The sequence below is a fragment of the Lepus europaeus genome, chromosome 1 (assembly GCF_033115175.1).
Source record: "Lepus europaeus isolate LE1 chromosome 1, mLepTim1.pri, whole genome shotgun sequence".
NCBI classification, from domain to species: Eukaryota; Metazoa; Chordata; class Mammalia; order Lagomorpha; family Leporidae; genus Lepus; species Lepus europaeus.
Genome location: NC_084827.1, coordinates 11,606,302 through 11,630,710, shown reverse-complemented (window position 1 = coordinate 11,630,710; position 24,409 = coordinate 11,606,302). Strand labels below are relative to the sequence as shown.

Sequence of the window (24,409 nt, the reverse complement as noted above, 5' to 3'; positions counted from 1 at the left end):
CCTGAAGGTAAACAAAGGCCTCGTAAGAACTCCACATGTATTTCCAGGAAAGTCCTAATTGCAGGGCTGTGTCACTGTCATTCCACACACACCATAGATTTCTCCCCTTTCCCCCCTTCCTTTGTGATAGAGAGCATCTATGCTGGCTACCAAAAGAGACAAAAGGAAGGATTACAGAAACTAAACCCAAAGTGTCCTGTCATTTGACATCATCGCTCTCTCCATGATCTCATTTAAACACTGTCACTGGGTCTGTCACACACAAGGCTCTTCAATCTGTGTTCGTGGTGAAGGGAAATCCTCACATAAAGTCACCCATGAGCGAGCTCCAGCCCAGGGCTCTCTCTATCCTTGTAATCCTCAAAGGACCCTCAGTTACAACCAATAACACATCCCAGCAGCCCAGGATGATGGAGCCCAGTTGCACAATTCAAAGTTGGCTAACTGGAAATCCTACCAGCAGATTCTGGGATCATCTTTAAGGATATTGCCTTCTTCCTTCGTGAACTAAGGACAATAATTAGTGGAAGACTTCATGGAACACCTGAGTAATTTTTAAGTTTCTGACCCCTTTCAATGGTGTCTTCCAAACAAAAAACATAATCAAATGTATCTGACTACCATGTTACTAGTATATGAGTACAAACCCAGATAAATCCATGTTACTTTTGGGGGAGAAGAGACTTTCTGTAGTTCATGTTCATGCCCTGGTAGGATGGGACATGTTCCTGGACAGGTAGTAGGGGGCTAGAGGACACAGTGAAGCCTGGCATTTTCATTTATATTTGGTAACATAAACTGTATGAGAAGCCAACACATTTTGTTTTTAGAAAACATTATTCTTCTCTTTTTGCATACATGAAGTTCTAATGGCATCATGAAGGCTCTCTCATGAAAAATTCCTTCCAGCTATCTATGTGAACCATATCTTGAAATTATTAAAAAAAGCCGCCTTCCATCTATAATAAAATGTGACCAAAATAGATTCAGTATTGTTGTTATAGTCACAAGATTTTAGATTTACATTATTTTAGAAATAATTTCTGAGAAACATATCAGAAACAGCATTATAAGTCTGATTCATGATTGAGTCACAGATTCAATAGGAAACCATGTTTCGCAGGCACTGGGGTTCTCATAAGGAAAACCCTAGAGCCTCCACCCAGTACAGAGAAGAGAGACAAGGAAATCATTGATTCTACTGTTTTCAATAAATGCTAGTATGGAGGAGTGGGCATCTGGCCTAGTGGTTAAGCCATCAATTAGAATGTCCAACTCCCTTATTGGAATGCCTGGGTTTGAGTCTTAATCCCACTCCTGATTCCAGCTTCCTGCTAATGTACCCCCAGAGGTGCAGCAGGTAGTGACTCAAGTGGTTTTGTCTCTGCCAATCACCAAGACCCCATTTATTTCCAGTTTTCCAAGTGTAGCCTGAGTCAGCCCCAGCCTCTGTAGGCATTTGAAGAGTGAACAGCAGATCATTTTCTCTTTCTCACTCTTGCTGTATCAAATATATTTTTAAATGTTATTATAGTAGAAATCAAGAGCATTGGAACAGCACAGAGAGTTGCATCCAATAGCTAGAACCAGATAGAAGAGGTTTCTTAGAAAAATAGATATATTTCAGTGGCATTTTGTACTGTGAGTGAGAGAAGATGCACAGGAGGTGAGGAGGATCCTAGAAGAAGAGCAATCAAGTGCAAAGACATGATAATGTAGGAGCCAGACTATTCCTCCAAGAATAGCAATCATCTCTGGAATACAGGGGGATAAGGATGAAGAATTCAGTGATCAAAATGATCTTGAAAGATCCTCCAGTTACTGTATTGGAGGAGACACACTGTGTGAGCGCAGCATTGTGTGAGATGAATCCCAAGCATTTCAGCAATACTGTTGAGAGATAATGCATGTGGCCTTTGAACTAAGGCTGTCTTACTGGTAGACAAGATGGGTGGTGTGAGAGCTAAAGATCTGAGAAATAAAAAGAAAGTGTATTTCAAAGAACGCAGCAGTTAATTTGTTGAGTGTACAAGACTGGAGGAGACTTAGTTGACTCTAAGGGCCAGGGGCCTGGGATGTGAGTAGGTGGTCGTCCATTCATACAATATGAATGGAGGGGCTTATTGGATGGTGGTAAAAAGGGAAAGCAAAAGGAATACAGTTAATGAGTCTAGTCTAAAGCATATGGTTTGATGTCAATACGAGATATTAAGGCAAAGATGTCAACTAAGACAACTGGGTACTAGTCCTCAATTTTTAGAAGAAATCCCAGGCTAAAGACACAGATCTGAGATTCAATCTCCCAGAGAAAGGGCATATCAATAAGGAACACTGACATTCAAGTGGAAAGGAAGCAATTGTTCAGGGAGCCACTCAGATTTCCAATATTCATGGTCAACACACTGTATGAAAGGAGCCTAACTGCTTAAGATGAAGTGAACTCTCTTCTTATTGGGAAAATACATACACACACACACACACACACAGATTTCTAAGCTGAAGTTCTAAAAACATTTCAAACCCTGTTTTTGTTCTTCTTTATAAGTAATAAAGAAAAGTAAACAAAATTTTTAAAAAAGCTGCCTTAGTGAAAAAACTAAGGAGAGGAAAAGGGAAGAAAGAGAACAAACGGCAGGAAGAAAAGAAGGCAAGGAGAAAGGTCTCTCAGCTATTTTTCCCTCTGTGGAGGGAATCACGAACTTCACAGAATGATGGCCATTGCAGAGAGAAGCTGGGAGGACTGCAAAGCTTGAAGAAAACTTCTAAGAAGAGTTTTAAGGCAGGGTTGACCTTAAACTTGAAACTCTTCTTGGATATCCAGTGGGATAGTATGCTGGTGAAATAGAAATAAATAATATAATCCCAGAGGGTGAAAAAGATCAGAGTGAGAGAAATTAAGGTTTAGGGAGCAAGCACTCATATTACATGGTAACTATATTTTTGCTTTCTTCTAACATACTTTCTAGATCTGGCTTTGTAAAAACATAGTGTTGAATGATAATTCTCACAAGTACTCATAAAACTTTCGCTATTGTTTTTTATAAATGTTCTGCTTAAAAATAAAAAAGCGTACTGTTATTCCTATTTCACATAGTTCTTTCATTTAGCCTGGGGCTGCTTTCATGGGGGTGCTGCTGTCCCCTTGTGGGAAGTTAAATAACTGCGTTTCTGAGTTGCTACTTCAATACCTGCACAGTTGAGTACATGAAATGACAGCATATATCATACATGCCATCAATACAAAAAGAACACAACTTCTTTTATATGAAAGAAAGCCTAAGTGAATTCTTGTTTATCCAAAGTGAATCCTAAACAGTATGGTTACTGAGAAAACACAAATTATTTTTCAGCACAAGGGTAACAGCTGTTTGAAACTCAATATCTGAAAACAACTTCATGTCTGAGAGTTATTAAATATAGAAGTATCACCCATGAGACTGTGAGCTCCTTTCCTAGAGATGGTAAAAAAAACTTTCAGTTTTTCTAGATTCTTGACAAACTATCTACAAATGACCCAACAACAAAGGCTAAAAACTGTTTCAGAGATGACTTTTCACTTATCAGTTCATAGATTTCTGCCAAACCATTGGTTCATGGCTCAACTCAATTTCTAGAGGGAACCTGGCAACCCATATGTAATTTCTGATATCTCATTATTTTTTACTCTATCAATCCAACAATCGCCTATGCGATTTAACGGAAGCTAAGGACTAGGTAGACAGACAACATCAAGAAGTACCTAAGAGCTTCTTAAGCTGCCAAACATAAGCAAAGAAAGAGATGTAACTCAGCAAGACCTCCACAAGACGATCTAGGGAAAGTTCTGTGAAGCCCAGACTCTGGGAGATGAGGAAGAGGAAGATGGAGAGGACCTCTCCCCCAGCATCAGATGTAGAAGATGCTGATGAATGAAACACATGGAGAGCACCATCTAGTGCCATTCCTTGACATACGCCACAGCAGAAAGGTGAAGTTAGGTTTGGCTGTGAGCTCTGCCACCTGTTGGCTATTCTAGGTGCTTCTGTAGACAGTTAATTCGAATCAATAACTACATGGCAAGGCACACCCTTGCTTTGCCGGCACTACAGGAAGCCATCGATTCAGTACAAGTTGTTAACCGTGTACAGGAGCCACAAACAGGAGAGTACATTGGAGGGTCCCTTACTGTGACAGGGAATGACCCAAGGTGAAGCCCTGAAACGGCCTTAGGCACATAGGCATCAAATGGGGAAGACACTAAAACTAATTTTAAATGTTCTCTTCTTTCTCCAACCTGAAAGAGACATTTAAATCACTAATTGAAATAAGGCCAACTATAAAATGAATAGCACTTCAAAGATCTGGTCATTTGTTAAAACAACTAAGGAAGCAAAGAGTCTAGGAGAGATATCACATGTGTGGGAGGAAAAAAAAAAAAGTAAATCAGATTATTTTAGGCTACAGGGTGTTATCCAGAAAGACAAAACTAAATGGAGGGCCAGCGCCCTGGCTCACTTGGTTAATCCTCTGCCTGCAGCGCTGGCATCCCATATGGGTGTTGGGTTCTAGTACCGGCTGCTCCTCTTGCAGTCCAGCTCTCTGCTGTGGCCCAGGAGGGCAGTGAAGGATGGCCCAAGTGCTTGGGCCCCTGCACCCGCATAGGAGACCAGGAGGAAGCACCTGGTTTCTGGCTTCGGATCGGCGCAGCGCCAGCCATAGCAGCCACTTGGGGAGTGAACCAACTGAAGGAAGACTTTTCTGTCTCTCTCTCTCACTCTCTATAACTCTACCTGTCAAATTAAAAAAAAAAAAAAAAAAAAACTAAATGGAAGCAACCGAGTACACGTGGCACCAAAACAGGTGCCCAGGAAAGAAACAATCTACTAGCAAGGAGACCTGTATGCATTGCGGATAGAAGAGAGCAACAAACTAAATCAGCCAATGTCCTACTGTTGGAGAAACTCAGGCTCCAAATGGCCTGAGTAGAGGATGGACTAACTACACACTTCCCTTCCCTGAAACAAAAGAGAGCACAGTTTATCACCCTAGAGTCACTGTTAATAATAATTATGTCAACTATATATCATATATACCCAAGTTATTAGTGAAGAAGAATCATCTATCTTTCATAAATTAATAATTTCCAAAAGAAGGGTATGTTAACCTCAAAAAACATGGAAAAAAATATATATATGTATATGCATTTTCCTGAGAGAGACTCGGGAGCTTCTGTGTTTCCTGGACTTTTCTACCCTTCCCAAACCAGTGAGGTCCCCAGACCATGCACATGCGCTGTGCCTTCCTCTCCGAGGTCTTCCAGTTAACCAGGTAGGCAAGGAGCAGACTCACTCATTAAGTAAAGGCATGGATGTTCTCCTCTTGCTCTTCTGTACCATGTTGGCCTGATTCCGCAAGGAGATCCGAATCATAGCTGGGGCCAATCTGCAGGGCTCCCCATCCACTTGCATGGGGATGGACTTGTAAGTGAGCAGCATGACCTCTCGACACTGGTGCAGTCTCTCCCCATGGCCCCCGACTTGCAGGGCAGCCTGTCAAAATAAGAGGCCAAGAGGAGATAAGAGTTAATTCTGGTTGCTTAGAAAATCTAGAAAAAGCAAGTCCTTTGCACTCATATACAACCAAAGGGCCTCTGATAGACATAGTCTAATTTGTTAGCCATTGTATAATAGGAAACTTGGATTAGCCATTCACACAAAAGAACTAAACATTCAAAACATTTTATGAGCTTTACCATAAATTTTCATTGATAACAGCTCTTTAGTTTTCAATATAATTGGCCCTCCATGTTCATAAATTCCACTTCAGATAAAAAATATTCAGGAAAAAAAACCTGCTGTATTAAATATGTACAAACATTTTTCTTGTCATTATTCCCTAAACAATATAGTATAACAACTATTTAAAGAACAATGATGTTGTTTTAGGTGTTAAAAGTATTCTAAAGAAGATTTAAAATACACAAAATGGTTGTGTAGGTTATATTCAGATTCTATGCCACTTTATGCTCACACAAGGACACAAGTATCCAGATTTTGGTGTCTCTGGGGTAGAGAGGGCAACTGTATTATAAATCTAAATTTAATTGTGCCAGTCTAATACAAAACTTCTTTCAACGTATTATTTATTCCTATTAAATCTTCCATGTAAATAAAGCCAAAAGAATATGAACAACAGTATCAATTGCTCAAATAAAACCATTCTAGAAAATAAAACGGATTTCGGGATCAAAATCAAACACAGTTTACCATGGGGGGGGGCGGTGTCACAGAATGGAGATGGAAGCCAACATTAAACATCTGTTGAGACTGACAAATTAGTATCATTGCCCTGCCTTAGCAAACAAACAAACAAAAAAAGTATTTGGTATCACTTATCCTTTTAAGGATCAGTAAAATCAGACATTTTGGTGTCTAACATACATAGAGCATACCGTTTTATTATATAGCTGAAGGATTATTTTTATAAACTTATGTGACCCTCCATTCAAATCAAGCTTTAGAAAATTAACAATCAAAATACTCCCTTGAACTCCAACAAAATAAGTCATATAGTATGTCCCTGTATCTGACATCTTTTGCTCAGCATATATTTGACTGATACATAGCAAATTATATATATTTATTTACTTTTCTACAAGTGAACATTTGGTCCAGCTCTGGGATGCTATTGATATAAACTTTATTATACATGTCTTTCAGTGACTACAAACTCTCTTGGATACATAAGAACAAATAGAATCCCTATGTCATTAAGTTTATGTATATGCTTAACCTGAATAGTTACTGCTAAATAATTTTTGTAAAAAGAGTACATCATGATACACTTTCAATATAAATTAATTTATAATGAAGTAAATTTTTAAGATGACGTGAACATTAATTTTAGCTAAAACATAAGATACAGTCTAAAAAAACCAAAATATGTATTACCAGTTTGTTGCCATGAGTCTCATCTCCACAAATGAGGAGAAAAACCTTATTAACTGAGATTCACAAAGTAAACTTCCACTTATTTAGCTGCCAAATATTTGTATGTATCTGCTGTTTTGCATTATTTCTGCAGGCACACAATAGAAAACTGACTATAAATGCAACAATAAAAGGAATACAAAATCAGAAAGAAATAGAATAAAAATTGAAAAATGAAGAACTCATCATTACTGAATACCAATATTACAGTCTGTGTTTTACACATATTTTTATTCAATTAATGGAAGACCAAGTAAGCAGACAATGCAGAGGCCTGTTACCAGCTCCTCTACCATTCGGTAGACAGTTTTCTATCTAAGCTAATCCATGGACTTCGGCCACTGTCTTATCACCAAAACTCTTCCAACACACTGTTGTTGCCTTCAAATACCTTTCAGCACCATTTATGTGACAACATGGTATCTTTCCTCCATTACAGGAAATACTATTTTGTTGTTTTCTTTTTCAGTCTTGACTAGGTCTAAATACACAAACATGCAAAACCTGCCAGATAGGAACTTATTCCTTAGAGTTTAACAGGACTATAAATTGCCTCAATTCCACCCAGCTCCTTGGTACAAAAAGGCATACAGTTTTCTTGAGCACTTTAAAAAAATTATTTATTTGAAAGGTAGAATTACAGAAAGAAGGAGAGACAGAGGGAGAGAGACAGAGGGAGAGAGACAGAGAGAAATCTTCCATGCACTGGTTCACTCCCTAAATGGCCGCATTGGCCATGGCTGGGCTGATCTGAAGCCAGGAGCCAGGAGCCCAAGCGCTTGGACCATCTTTTGCTGCCTTCCCATGTGTGTTAGCAGAGAGCTGGATCTGAAGTGGAGTATCCCGGACTTGAACCAATGCCCACATGGGATGCCGATGTTGGAGGGGATGGCTTTACCTGCTACACCACAGTGCCAGCCCCTTCTTGATCATTAACTCGTCTTAGCCTCAAAAATAGAGTAACAGCAAATACAGGTTGAGTATTACTTATCCAAAAATGCTTGGGATCAGAAGTGTTCAAACTTTGGATCTGGGGAGAAGTTTTGAAATATTTGCATATATACAATATCTTAGGGATGATAACCAAATCTAAACAGGAAATTCATTTATGTTTCACATACACCTTATACATATAGCTTGAAAGTAATTTTATACAATTTTTTTTTTTTAAAGGCAGAGTGGATGGTGAGAGAGAGACAGAGAGAAAGGTCTTCCTTTTTGCCATTGGTTCACCCTCCAATGGCCGCTGCGGCCGGCACATCGTGCTGATCCGAACCCAGGAGCCAGGTGCTTCTCCTGGTCTCCCATGTGGGTGCAGGGCCCAAGCACTTGGGCCATCCTCCACTGCACTCCCGGGCCACAGCAGAGAGCTGGCCTGGAAGAGGGGCAACCGGGATAGAATCCGGTGCCCCAACCGGGACTAGAACCCGGTGTGCCAGCGCCGCAGGGCGGAGGATTAGCCTGTTGAGCCGCGGCGCCGGCCTAATTTTATACAATTTTTTAAAATATTGCAGTGCACCTGTCTTTTAACTGTAACTCATTACATGAGGTCAGGCATAGAATTTTTTAGTTTTGGCATCAAGTTGGTGCCCCAAAACTTCAAATTCTGGAGCATGGAAGATTTTAGATGTTTGGACTAGAGATGCTCAAGCTGTTCTACAAACAAGTAGAGTTAAACAACTGTCAATGCCAGCTCTATTGGCATTTCAGAATCAACCCAGGACCATTGCACAAGCACAGGAAGAAAGGCCATGTTCAGATTTTCAAGGTAAACACATTTGTATCCTTATTATCATAACCACATTAATTTATTTTCAGATCAAATAAGAGTATAAGTAATTTTTAAAATACTTATAAGAAATCTTCTTTTTTTATTGCTCAGACTACTCGAGGCTTAACATCCTATAAGAAATAGGCTCTAATTGCTACACATATTTTCATGATTTCCCAGAATAGTTAGCTGACAATAACATGTTAGCATAACACATTGGTTTGTTAATAACAGACATATTTAATTATCTATTTAACCTCAAAAATTCATAAGAACATTGCAATTCTTGTAAAGACTTCTAGTTTTCAAGCATAGGACTTCGGAGTAAAACTGAGCCAGTACTTGAACTAAGTGCACCGTGGACATTTATTGCCCTATGACGCTAAAAAGTTGCTTTCCTCCACGGGGATGGCTTGAGAGGTTCTGTCTTTCCCTACCACACTCCTCCCTGGAATATTTTCCTCTCTCTGCACTCAAGCCCTATCCTCCTCCCTACTCGGGTCTCTGTTTTACTTGCTGTGAGGTGGAGGGATGGGGTAGGAGCGAAGTAAGAGCAACCCCTCCTCCTCTCCTTCCTTCCTCGACACCGTGGTCCATCCCTGACTCCCAACCTCCCTCCTGGAACAAAACGTACAAGGCATAAATCATTGCGTTGGAGAAAAAACAAGGGAGTTCACCAACAATTTTAAAATCTGTTTTCTTTTTAAAGACTAGCAAGGTAAAACAAACCCTCATAAGACAAAGGAACAAAAAGTAGAAAATGGAAAACTATTTTGTTTTATTAAAAAACAAAAAAGGGGGCTGATGGCGCTGTGGTGCAGCAGGCTGAGCCTCTGCCTGTGATGCTGGCAGTCCTGGTTGCTCCTCTTCCAGTCCAGCTCTCCGCTGTGTCCTGGGAAAGCAGTAGAAGATGACCCAGGTCCTTGGGCCCCTGCACCCACATGGGAGACCAGAAGAAGCTCCTGGCTCCTGGCTTTGGGTCCACCCAGCTCCGGCCATTGCAGCCATTTAGGGAGTGGATGGAAGACTTTTCCCTCTGTCTCTCACTCTCTCTGACTGAAACTCTACCTCTCAAAAAAAATCTTTAAAAAAGAAAAAAAGGAAAAACAGAAAAAGGAAATTAAAGATATAACTGAGTTGTGAAAATCATACAAGAATGTTATGAAGATAATAAATTAGAAAACCTAGATATAGAGAAACTTCTGGAAAAAACTATCACTTGCAAACTTTATGTAGCAAATACAGAGATTGAACAGATTAAAACTTTTAAAATTTGGAGCCGGCATGGTGGTGCAGCAAGTTAAGCTACCACTTGCAACATTAGCATCCCAAATGGAAGCACTGGTTCAAATCCTGGCTACTCTGTTTCCATTCAGCTCTGGGAGTATATGCCTGGGAGAGCAGTGGATGATGCCAAAATACTTGGGCCCTTGCCACTCACATAGGAAGCCCAGATGGAATTCCCAGCTCCTGGCTTTGGTCTGGACAAGCCCTGGCCATTGTAGTTATTTGGGGAGTGAACCAGCAGATACAAGATCAATGTCTCTCTTTCTCCACCCCTGCCCTCTGTTTCTTACTCTGTCACTATACCTTTTAAATTAAATTAGTAGATAAATATTTAAAAAACTAAAATTTGAAAAAGTTATCAAAAAATGTTTTTCATTTCATCACTCCCATATTCCCAAAGTGTCAAATATACCAGATCTTACACAAGTTAGTACTATTCACCACTTATGAAAAGAAAGTATCTAATAAAAATTTCTTTACAAAATATTATGCTGTAGCCTGAGATAAAAAAGAAAATATAAAGAGCAATGAAGAAACTATAATTTTAGCCTAAATTTATAGTCTTAAATGAAAAAATTTAACTGCTTCCAGTGGTTTCTCTCATAGAAACTAAATTGTTATCTATTATGGTTTACTATGAGAACAGAAAATCAAGGGTATATGTTCAACACCAGAAAACATATCATTGTAACTTCACCACATTAATGACTTAGATGAGAAAAAAACACATTATTACCTCAAAAGATACAGAAAATATTTTCAATGTTTTATTTAAAAAAAAATTTTATTTATCTGAAAAGCAGTCATACAAAGAAAGAGAGAGAAAGAGAGAGATTCTGCCAGGAGCCAGAGTTTCATCCAGGTATCCCACATGGGGCAGGGGCCCGGAAACTTGAGCCATCTTCTGCTGCTTTCCCTGGGTGCATTAGTAGGGAGCTGGATAGGAAGTGGAGCATCTGGGACTCCAACCAGTGCCCATATGGCATCACAGGCAGTGGCTTAACACATTTGCCACAACACCAGCCGCTTCGATGCCTTTTATGGTAAACAGTTTCTTTAAAATTAAAAAGTATCTTTTTTAACTGATAAAAATCATTTACCAAAATACCAGAGAAAATATTAATCATGATAAAGGAGATTTAGAAATATTTCTTTCAAAGGACAAAGCTATCCATTAGAAACACATTTTTTTTTATCATCTTGGAGGATTTACACAATAAGCCAAGGAAATGAAATTAGATAACAAAAGGCTTGAAAGAAACTGAATGCAAGCTTGCTAATATTTCCACTCATACCGCCCCACATGAAAACTCCAAGAATATTCACAGGCACACAATAAAACTCATAGGGAAGATGGCTGACACACTCTTCAGTTTAAAAAGATCCACAGTGAGGGCAGGCATTGTACAATGCATTAGGCCACCACTTGTGACATTGGCATCCCATTTGAGAGTGCTGGTTCCAGTCCATGATACTGCACTTCCGATCCAACTTCCTGCTAATGCACACCTTGGAAGGCAAAGGATGGTGGCTCAAGTGTAGGAAATCCAGATGCAGTTCCTGGCTCCTGGCTTTGGTCTGGCACAATCCTAGCTGTATGGTTATTTGGAAAGTGAACCAGTGGATGGAAGATCGATCGATCTCTCTCTCTCTCTCTCTCTTTCTCTTTCTTCTCACTCCTTCCCTCTTTCTTCCTCCATTGCTATGGTTTTCAATAGTTAAAAGTAATATGTATTTTTAAAACCATATTCCAACCTTCTAGCGATAACTAAATAGAAATAGAATATAGGATACCACTTATTTATAGTATTAATAAAACAATAAACACAAAAGGATTTTATGACAAAATAAAAAACACTTTGAAACTTTATTGAAGTACATAAGAGAAGACATAAATAAATGGGAAGCCATGCCATATTTATGAATAGAATACCCTAATGATGTTAATCCCCCCCCCAAAGACATACATATCCAGTAATTAAAAGTGAGAAGTATTATTTGGGGGAATGTTATCATGATAATTCATTTAATATGTTAACTTAGAGAGACCACACATCCAGATACTGATCAAACAATTATTTCAGGTATTTCTGTGAAAGCATTTGTAGCAGATTAACATTTAATTGGTGGAATCTGAATAAGCAGATTATCCTCCATAATGAGTAGCCCTCATCCAGTTAACTGGAGACTGTAATAGAAAAAATATCGAACATTGTCTTCCGACTCCAGGTCAGAAGGACCCAGCTCTCCTGGATCCTTGGCCCACTGGCTTGCCCTGCATACATGGACTCACCCTCCTCCACATCTGTGTGAGATTAAAGTTCTCTCCCCTCCCGCTCTCCTCCTCCCCCTCCCATTCTCTCCCTCTCCTCCTCCCCCTCCCTCCCACTCTCCCTCTCTCCTCCTCTCCCTCCCTCTCCTCCTCTCCCTCCCTCTCCTTCTCCCCCTTCCCACTCTCCCTCTCCCCTTCTCCTCCTCTCCCTCCCTCTCCTCCTCTCCCTCCCTCTCCTTCTCCCCCTTCCCACTCTCCCTCTCCCCTTCTCCTCCTCTCCCTCCCTTTCCTCCTCTCCCCTTCTCCTCCTCTCCCTCCCTCTCCTCCTCTCCCTCTCTCTCCTCCTCTCCCTCCTTCTCCTTCTCCCCCCTCCCTCTCCTCCTCCCCCTCCCTCTCCTCCTATCCCTCCTTCTCCTCCTGTCCCTCCCTCTCCTCCTCTCCCTCCTTCTCCTTCTCCCCCCTCCTTCTCCTTCTCCCCCCTCCCTCTCCTCCTTTCCCTCCCTCTCCTCCTCCCCCTCCCTCTCCTCCTATCCCTCCCTCTCCTCCTCTCCCTCCCTCTCCTCCTATCCCTCCCTCTCCTCCCCTCCCTCCTTCTCCTTCTCCCCCCTCCCTCTCTCCCTCTCCTCCTCTCCTCCTCTCCCTCCCTTTCCTCCTCTCCCTCCCATTCTCTCCTTCTCCTTCTCTCCCACACTCCCCCTTGTATTCCCTCTATACAATCACGCACACACAGAATTGTGTTTGCCAGGGGAACTACAGTACACTTGTGAAATAAATTCTACAATGAATTGGGAAGAATAAAGTTTCACAAATAGCCTATTTTGAAAGAATAAAAGAAGCACCGTATACTAGACTACTTTATTGTAAGTTGAGATGTATAACATTTGAAGATAGAGCAATTAAAGTAGTGATGTCTGGACAACTAAAAGAGAGGCCAGTGGAAATAAATATAGAGAACAGAACAGGCTCATACACATGTGATCAGGGGATAGGGTCATATGGTTATAAATTATTGAAGAAATTATGGGTATCTTACCCTGTGTTGCTGGAAATATCTCCCAATATACAGAAAAAAATCAGTACCATATCTCAAATCACACTGAAATAGGGAAATCATTCTAGATTGTCTGAGTGGACCCAGTGTAGCCACATTCCTCATAAGGGAGAGTGGGAAGCCATGGGGTCAAAGTCCAAGAAGATGACGCAGCGATACAGAGGCTGGAGCAGGATGAGGCTGTTATTCAAGGAATATTGATGGCCTCTGGAAGTGAGAAGAAGCAAGGATACAGACTCTTCTATGGAAGCTCAGAAGGGCCACCCTACCATCTCATTTTATACTTCTCAACTCCATAAATGTAATAATAATTATGCTCTCCTAAACCACTCTTTGTGGTAACTTGTTTACAGAAACAATAGAAAAGTAATGCAATCACAGAGATTTAAAGACAAAGGAAAATCTCAAAAACAGAGCAGAAGTCATATTATAAACAGGAAAATAATGATACAAATGAGAGCTGGCTTTTCATCGTAAAATATGAAGGCCAGAAGAAAATGAAGTGACATAATTAACGTGTTGAACAAAGCTCCCAAATACATCCATCAATCTAGAATTTTATATCCATGAAAATATAACTCAAAGGATGAAAGAAAAATAAGACAATTCCAGCAAAATTAAGTTTGAAAGTGTATGTTGCCAGTAGATCGTCACTAACAGAAACGCTGAAGGAAATCCTAAACACCTCAAGAAGATGCTCTGATTCATTAAGGGATGAAGTGTGGTGGAGAGGAAGACGTGCACAACAGAGAACTACTGCTTTGTATTTCATCTCTTATTTAAAAAAAAAAAAAGAAACTAAATGTTTAAAACAAAAATATTAACATAAGGGGCTGGTACTGTGGTGTAGCGGTAAGGCCGCCACCTGCAGTGCTAGCATCCCATTTGGGCGCCAGTTCGAGTCCTGGCTGCTCCACTTCTGACCCAGCTCTCTGCTATGGCCTGGGAAAGCAGGAGAAGATGGCCCAGGTCCTTGGGTCCCTACACCCACGTGGGAGACCTGGAAGAAGCTCCTGGCTCCTGGCCATTGTGGCCATCTGGGGAGTGAACCAGCGGATGAAAGACCTCTCTCTCTCTCTCTCTCTCTCTCTCTCTCTCTCTCTCTCTCTCTCTCTGCCTCTCCTTCTCTCTCCGTGTAACTCTGACTTTCAAATAAATATATCAATCTTTAAAAAAAATACTAACATAGATGTGTGGGGTTTACACGGCAGGTAGAAGTAATAAACATGGAAATGAAAGCACAAGGTAAGAGAGGAAAGCAGAATTATAAGAAAGAGAGAACTTGTGGGCATCAGAAGGGAGTGCATCCTACAAACACGAGAACAACTTTATGCCAACAGACTGAACAATTTAGATGAAAAGGAAAGATTTCTTCAAAAATTAACCCAAAAATAAAAACTCAAGAAACAAATAGAAAATCTGAGTAACTCTAAAACTAATCATGCCTTCGAGAAATCTCAAAGCCAAATACTTCAGGAAGAAATTCTATGAACCATCTAAGCTAACAGCAATAATAGTCTTCACATTTTTTGGAAAAATAAAACAATGTAATTCCCTTTCTCAGTGTATGGGGCCAGCAGAACTTTAATATCAAAACCCAACCAAGATATCACAAGAAAATAAATGTATTCATCAATATCTTTCATTGCCATAGTCACAAAAATGCTTAACGAAACAGTAGCAAATTGAATCCAGCAATACAAAAAATTACAATACCTCAAGACTAAGAAGGGTTTATCCCAGACATCTAAGGTTAGGGTAACTTTTTTTTCAGTAAATTAACACATTCAATTCTAAAGCAACCCTGCTTGAAAGGGAGCTGATATTTTGTCCATCTTAACCTGGAGAAGCCACCTTGACAATTAGCTTTCTTAGGAACACAAGGTAATTATGAGAGTGATTGGGTGTTTTAACTTAGTTTTTAATAGATTCAATGTGGTTTGTAGATACAATTCTAAGAACATAATAATATTCCCCTCTCACCCTCCCATCCTCTCTCCTATTTCATTTCTTTTTTTTATTTGAGATAACGTACTTTAACTTCCATTACAGTAAAAGGGCTTACTACTTTGCCAAATAAAAACTTTAACAAGTAAAAACCAAAAAGATCCTAGTTTAGTGGGAATATGGACAATGGCTATAAATAATAAGTGAATGGAAAAATGACCATTTTATCCATATAAAGTAAATTTTAAAGAAAACAAAATAAAGAAGAAATTATAAGCCACTTGCACAACTACTAGAAGGCATTTGGTAAAACACACCACTCATTATGATCAAAAGAGAACTAGGAACAGAATGGAAGTTCCTTGCGCACACAACAGGCTTTTATAAAGAAATGCAACCAAACACCAACATTTCATGAGGAAATACATAGAATGCTACCTCCCATGATCAGGAATGAGACAAGCACACTCATTCTCACCACTTTTATTCAACGTCTCACAGACATACTGGCCAGCTCAATAAGACAAGTAAAGAAAATTAAAAATATGTAAAGAAACAGTAAAACTGTCATTATTAAGGAAAAAAATGTGACTGCATATATCGAAAAAAGCTAAGAAATCTACAGATAACTACTAGAACTAATAAGTGCATTTAGCAATGTTAAAACATAAAGTAAATAAATAAATAAATGTGAATGCATGTGTGTATAGGCAATCAGTTGTTTCTATCTTGTATCAGCAATAAAAATTAAATGTGAAAATTTTAAATGCTTTTTAAAATACCCTTAAAACAGAAAATATTAAGAGTTGAATTTAGCAAAAGGTGTACAAGAACCTTAAAACTGCACTGAAGCTATAAACACAGCTGAAATAAATTGATATAGAGATGCATGACGATACACAAATATGCCATGTTCATAGATTGTAACACTCAATATTATAAATATCTAATTCTCAACAAATTTATCTACAGATTCAATGCAATCCGGATTAAAATTCCAACAGGCTTTTTTTCATAATTTTTAAAAGATTTATTTATTTGAAAAGTAGAGTGACAGAGAGAGAAAGAAAGGGAAAGAGGGAGAGAACAACAAACAGGCAGACTAATCTTACATCTGCTGGTTCACTTCCCAAATGGCCACCACAGCCAGGTCTGGGCAAGGCTGAAGCCAGCAGCCAGGAACTCTTACTTGATCTCCAATGTGGGTGGCAGAGGCCCAATAACTGGGCCATCATCCACAGCCTTCCCAGGACCATTAGCAGGGAGTAGGATTGGAAGTAGAGCAGACGAGACTCAAACCAGCCCTCAGGGGATGTCAGCATCACCAGTGATAAATTAACCCAGTGTGTCACAACATTGGCCCCTGGTTGTTTTTTATTTTGAAGACATTGACAAATTCTAAAACGTATATGGAGAAGCAAAAGACAGAATAAACAAAAGATAGGAACAAATCAGAGACCCATATTACCAGACCACGGACTATTTAAAAGACTACAGTAATTAAGACAGTGATGAACTGACCTGAAGATAAGCCAATCAACAGGACACAATCAAAAGGCAAGAGCACCAGGGTAATTATATAGAAAAGGAACATTTATTCTATAAGTAGTGATGGGAGAAAACTGATAAATGCATTTAAAAAGTGAGTGCTACATTAAGCAACACATAAAAATTAATACAAGCAGAATCACATACTTATATATGAAAGTTACAACTAAAGTCTTCAATAAGAAAATATATACTATCTCCCAGTTTTTCTTGGAGTAATGAAAGGTTGCTTAAGAAATACACAATCAGTTTTAACACTAAGTAAGCCTATTTAATAAAACTGAAATTCATAAAAATGTTTAAAACATGCTTAACAAAAGAAACACTAAGAGTACAAAAAGATTGAGGAGATAATTTGCAAGAAATAAATCTGTCAAAAGACTTGTATTCAGACTATACCTTCTATATTTCAGCAATAAGAAGAAAACAACCCATTAGAATGTGTCGTCTAAAGCCAAGTGATGCTATGACTGGTACTGAAACAGTATTTTTATACTTTGTGTTTCTGTGTGGGCGCAGACTGATGAGGTCTTTGCTAATTATATACTGAAGTGATCTTCTGTATATAAAGAGAATTGGAAATGAAAAAAAAAAACAACCTGGTGTTAAAATGGAAATGGCATAGAAAATTAATTAATTTGAAAAAAAAATTATGTAGGATCTCTGTCTTTAATGTGCTGTACATTGCTATTTAATGCTATAATTAGTAATCCAATGGTAGTTTTTTCACTTTATGTTGCTATATGGGCAAAATGTTGAAATCTTTACCTAATGTATACTAAACTGATCTTCTGTATACAAAGAGAATTGAAAATGAATCTTTACATGAATGGAAGGGGAAAGGGAGCGGGAAAGGGGAGGGTTGCGGGCGGGAGGGAGGTTGTGGGAGGGGGGAAGCCATTGTAACCCATAAGCTATACTTTGGAAATTTATATTCATTAAATAAAAGTTTAATTAAAAAAAAAAGAATATGCAAAAACACAGATACTTCAAAAAAAAAAAGGTAATAATAAAGATAAATTTGTTCTTACTCTTACTTTTTGTTGTTTAGAAAGATATAATTATTTATACAATTGTAATAAATTTATAAAACAAACATGATTCTTTTATTTCTTTCTAAGCATGGAATTTCATTCTCTCCCCTCATTCTCTTTCATCAAGTATGTTACAATAAGGACATATATATCTCCATCCATTAACATATATTCAGTACCTGTTAGGTATTAACTTTATTTATTTATTTATTTATTTTTGACAGGCAGAGTGGACAGTGAGAGAGAGAGACAGAGAGAAAGGTCTTCCTTTTGCCGTTGGTTCACCCTCCAATGGCCGCCGCGGTAGCACGCTGCGGCCGGCGCACTGCGCTGTTCCGATGGCAGGAGCCAGGTGCTTCTCCTGGTCTCCCATGGGGTGCAGGACCCAAGGACTTGGGCCATCCTCCACTGCACTCCCTAGCCACAGCAGAGAGCTGGCCTGGAAGAGGGGCAACCGGGACAGGATCGGTGCCCCGACCGGGACTAGAACCCGGTGTGCCGGCGCCGCAAGGCGGAGGATTAGCCTGTTGAGCCACGGCGCCGGCAGGTATTAACTTTAAATCATCTTCTCATTCATGTTCTCTGTACATTGCTGATGCACAAATAAATAGCATAAAATTTCTAGGAAGTAGTTTTATAATTGTTATTAAGAGGATTTTAAAATTTTCCTATCATTAAACCAATTATTTCTTTCCTGGGATTTGTCATAAGAAAATAATCTGAAATATGAAGAGATTTACAAACAATTACATTAATTACAGGATCATTTATAACCCCAAAAATAAAACCCTAAACTTTTTATAAAAGAATTATTATGTAAATTGGTATTTATTTATACAATGAAAGTCATTTGTAGTATGGATTTTACTTATAACAATATGTCATATATGTTTAAAAATGTAAAAATATAGCAATTTGGAGGAACTGTATCAAATATTAATACATTTATTAGTCATAATCATGACTGCTAATTTTACTTTAGTTCTTATACAAGTAAACTTCAAAAAGTTCACAGAAAACACATTTTATGGAAAATTTGTGCATGAATTTCAAAATTTTTTGCACCAAAAAACTCTCATTTTTCACTGCATGTTTCCACAAACTTTTTGAAATGCCATTATACATAAGCATATTATCAGAATAAGCAAACATTTAATACTTATTTCTAAAAAACATAAAATGTTACTATGATAAGTGTAACACTCCAAGCCTGGTAATTTCTCTGAGTAATTTTTTTCCTCACTGAATAACCTTTTACTTTCCTAATTCATAAATATAAAAGAACTTACAGATTTTAATTTCAATTAATGAAAAGAAAGCTGGATGTGTTTTCTTTAAAGTTTATGAGACCGAAATCTTTGGATTTCATACTGAATGGCAAATTAGGCTCTTAATTCCTCAATCTGAATAATGCTTTGAACTGTCTTGAAAAGTTTTAAATTACTTAGAAACAGACTCAACATGAAAGGACCTTCACAACCATAATGGCAGAAAATTGTGGCAGAAACGAATACACATTACAATATCTGATTATGGGCTGTGTAAGACCCAAAAAGGTAATCAGGTTACCCAGCTCCCAGTGAAGAATCAGTTTAATTAGTGAGAATGCATTTCAACCATTGAAATGAATTGAAGACTTCTGCTTTGAAGTTTTGCAATTACAAGATAGTCTTCAAGAAACACTCTTTTCCCCCATTAGAGTAACTACTTAAATCTCTCTTAAAGTGCCACTCTGAATTTTCTGTGCTTTAAATTTTACTTAAGTCATAAGCAATGGCAAATAGATTGTGATCAGTTTACTCCACGACAAAAAGTTTTTAGCCTTTAATTACTACAGACATGTCAATTTCTAAGAAAATAATTGGTTTCTAAAACACTTGACTAGTTAGGTTGTATAATTATAAAGCAGCTATTTAAAATATACAAAAATACACACATGCCCCCTGTTTACACAGCCATTTTAAACAGATGTTGGAGTTTTTATATAATTTACCGTCTTAAAAATATAATCAATATAATAGTTTTAGAAATGTGAAACTGAAGGACTAAACATAGAATAATTTCTTCCTGAATGGAAAAAAAAAAAAAACCTACAATGCTGTACCTCTACATGAATAGTAGGATAAGATATATATGAAAATAGAGAAATACACACCACTCTACTATTTAGAGAGCAGAGGATGTTCAAATCTACATGGCTTAAGCTACACTGAATTCTGTTTTCCAAGATTTCTATCTTGGAAGCAATGTAGGTCAGTAGAAACTGAGATTCAATCACTCATTAGATGCTAGCTAGTGAGCACATATTGTATTATCTATATCATGTAAAGAGAAAAAAATAATTGCTGACATTTTAGTGTTCCATGTCTCATTCACCAACTCCCATCTATTATTACACTTCTTCCCTACCAGTGAGAAGATGGACAGAGAAAGCCTTAATCCATCTCCCAATCTCTCCAACCTAGACAAGTTTCTTGAACTCACTGCACTTGAACCTGCACGGTGAGTCACTGTGTCCAAACAACCCCCCTGAATTCACCTGTCCCTTCCACTGCCCATGCCCCTTTCTCACCTCAGACTTGCAGGGCTCCTCATTTCTTCACCTGAACTCAGGTATGCACATGTGTATTTGCCTACCTGCCTCTGGCAGTGCAGGCTCTTGTCACCTTCTACACGGACATTCAGAAAGTCTTCCTTGAGCAGACAACTCATCTCTCGGATCAGCCTCCCATCAACAGGACAAAGAGCTGCAGGAGTGCTACCCTCTCTCCACATCCCACAGTTTATCCTCAGAGGGCATCCTCACTAGCAGCTCTCTCAAGCCAGCTCCTCTGACGGCAACCGGCCACACTCCTGCCCCGGTGAAATCTTTGCTGTTAGCCCCATTGTATGAACACCGTCCTGTTTCAGTCCTCCTGCCTGCTCTCACACGTGGCTTTCTGCTAGAATTTGTAACACCAGCCTGTGATTGCTTGCTTACTTGTTGGTCTCTCCACAACACCAAGGGTTAGGCATCCTGAGGACACAACTTTTGGTTCATATCTTAACCCTTTTATCTAGTTGCATGCTATGTATGGACTGTCAGAACTTGTGGATTCAAAAATCATTTGTGACTGACATTAAATGAATGGAAGTGGAGATACACTTTAAAAACTTTAAAAATTATTATCCTGAATTTACAAAATTCAAACTAATTGAAGATCATCAGTATTGCCTGTATTTCCCATACACTACATGGTCTAATGACTCAGCCTCGGAAGCTGCACAGCACTGCTTCCACTCTACTGGATTAATCAAAGGATACACAAACCCAGCCGGATTCTAGGAGAGGGCACACAGACCCAAACTCTTGATGGGATAAGTGTCAAAAAAGTCAAAGCCATTTTATAACCACAGTAACCACTGCAATGTGCTAGTTAACGAAGTCTTTATTTTGAAAATACACACAAAAAGAAAAAGGACCTCTTATTCTGCCTTTCCTACACAAATTGTGTACCTTAGTAACCAAGCAACAAGTGAAGAGAATTTTCTCTTTAAAGAAATATCTCAACCAATAAATAAAGGATAGAATTAAAATACCATTATTTTACAACCCCTCTTGATAGCTGACCTTAGACATTGACAATCAGTATCTTGATGATATTTTAAAAAGGAGAGAAAGCTAGATATTACATATCCCTCTTGTGGAAGAAGAAAACCCCTCTTACAAAGTAGATTGCGGGAAAGATATATTTGATGTAGCTAGATTCAATTAACAATTCATAGGGACATGTTTCTAGAGCTATCAAATTACAGGGAATAGAAAAGAGAGAGGACTATTAATTGGTAGTTAGAGATGCTATCAGTCAAATTCAGATGCAGAAACTTCACAGATCAAATAGCCTGGCTTCTTCAATAAATAAATGGAAGGAAAGAGCTGGAGGGAAACCTATACAGACCCAAGAGCCACATCAGTCAGTTGCAATGTGTGAGCTTTACTTGGATCCTAATTCCCTTCCCCCAACAAAATAAGGGAATATATGAAGACAATATTCCTAAGACTATTGGAAATTTGAGCACCAAGTAGGTGTTCAGTGATTGCAAGTCCCACTATTTATTTTAATAAAACTGCTGTGGTCTCATGTGGTCGAGTTCATAAAGTCTTTATCTTTAAAAGTACATTCAGACATATTTATGGGTAAAATAACAATTTCTTGGATTTTTTCAAAAAAATATAAGGGAAGAAATGCAGACAAATATGACATTGCTCATGAATTGATCATTATAAAAGCTGAGAGATCATACTTGGTAGTTTATTATACTATTTTGTTTATTTTGATGTTGAAATACTTTCATCATAAATAGTTTAAATGCATATTTCACTAACTCACTAGCAAATTTGAAAAAATTGAAAACACCTAGACAAATTCTAGTGTACTTCATTATCTGACTCCTGCTTGCCTGTTCAGCACCATCTGATACTACTCTACTGTCACCTATGTGTAAACTATATAAAACTACTTTCTAGTTCCCAAAGAGAACTATGATCTCCGTACTTCTACATGTTTGTAAATTCCCCTTTTTCTTTTCTTTTTAAAAAGAATCATTTTATTTATTTGAAAGGCAGAGTTACAGAGAGAGAGAGACAGACAGAGGCAGAGAGAGATCTTACATCTACTGGTTCATACCCCAGATGGCCACAATGTTGGGCCAGGGTTGGGCCAGACTGAAGCCAGGAGCCAGGAGATCTTCCAGGTATCCCAGGTAGGTGGAGGGGCCTAAGCACTTAGCCCATCTTCCGCTGCTTTCCCAGGCACATTAGCAGGGAGCTGGATCAGAAGTGGAGCAGCCAGGACTTGAACCAGCATCTGTATTGGATGCCTGCATCTCAGGTGGCGGTTTTACCCACTACTCACAACACTGGCCCCGCTACTCCACAACACACTGTACCCGCTACTCCACAACACTGACCCCACTACTCCACAACACTGGCCCCACTACTCCACAATACACTGTACCCACTACTCCACAACACACTGTACCCACTACTCTACAACACTGGCCCCACTACTCTACAACACTGGACCCACTACTCCACCACACTGTACCCACTACTCCACAACACACTGTACCCACTACTCCACAACACTGGCCCCACTACTCCACAACACTGGCCCCACTACTCCACAACACACTGTACCCACTACTCCACAACACTGGCCCCACTACTCCACAACACTGACCCCACTACTCCACAACACTGTACCCACTACTCCACAACACTGTACCCACTACTCCACAACACTGGCCCCACTGCTCCACAACACTGGCCCCACTACTTCACAACACTGGCCCCACTACTCCACAACACTGTACCAACTACTCCACAATACACTGTACCCACTACTCCACAACACTGTACCCACTACTCCACAACACTGGCCCCGCTACTCCACAACACTGACCCCGCTACTCCACAACACTGTACCCACTACTCCACAACACTGGCCCCACTACTCCACAACACTGTACCCACTACTCCACAACACTGCACCCACTACTCCACAACACTGCACCCACTACTCCACAACACTGGCCCCACTACTCCACAACACTGGCCCCACTACTCCACAACACTGACCCCGCTACTCCACAACACTGACCCCGCTACTCCACAACACTGTACCCGCTACTCCACAACACTGGCCCCACTACTCCACAACACTGGCCCCGCTACTCCACAACACTGGCCCCGCTACTCCACAACACTGGCCCCACTACTACACAACACTGTACCCACTACTCCACAACACTGGCCCCGCTACTCCACAACACTGGCCCCGCTACTCCACAACACTGGCCCCACTACTACACAACACTGTACCCACCACTCCACAACACTGGCCCCACTACTCCACAACACTGGCCCCACTACTCCACAACACTGACCCCACTACTCCACAACACTGTACCCACCACTCCACAACACTGGCCCCACTACTCCACAACACTCTACCCACTACTCCACAACACTCTACCCACTACTCCACAACACTGGCCCCAAGTTTCCTTTTCTCAAGAATGCCAAGACCCATTCTTCTGGCAAAATTCAATGGTCAGTTACACTTAGGTATTGATGAATGCAGGTATCAGGCTCCCTGCTCTGTCCTGGCACCTCCTGAAGTCGTGGATAGCCACCACCCTCACCCCATCCTGCCAGCCTTCTCCGCCCCCATCTGCTCTCTAAGGCTGACCCACCTGGACTGTATCAGTGGCTTTCTTGTCCTCTGGTTTCTGCTTAGTCTTCTCCAGTGGGAGCCACCACCATCAGAAGATCTGGAGATCAAGAACTTTGAGGCCACTCTATTTATACTCCTGCCTCTCTGCCTGCCCAGTGAGCACAGGCTGGCTGTGTCTTCTCAGCAAATACCACTCTTATCAAGTGGCCCTTTCCCAGCAGTTCTTCTACTGGTTCAAGTGACCACTTCTTTGTGCACCTTCAGACTAGTAATTATATACTGCTTCACATAAACCTAGTAGAATGTAGTCAAG

At 39.7% G+C, this 24,409-nt stretch overlaps 1 protein-coding gene across 2 annotated transcripts in view; it reads right to left on the bottom strand.

The window, feature by feature from the left end:
* DGKI (diacylglycerol kinase iota) overlaps positions 1-24,409 on the bottom strand; it is a 499,667-nt gene that overhangs the window by 151,285 nt on the left and 323,973 nt on the right. For both annotated transcript variants that reach the window (XM_062198081.1, XM_062198090.1), the window contains exon 20: positions 5,329-5,528. In XM_062198081.1, coding sequence (XP_062054065.1) covers positions 5,329-5,528 — 200 coding nt within the window. The remainder of the gene's footprint in view (positions 1-5,328; positions 5,529-24,409) is intronic.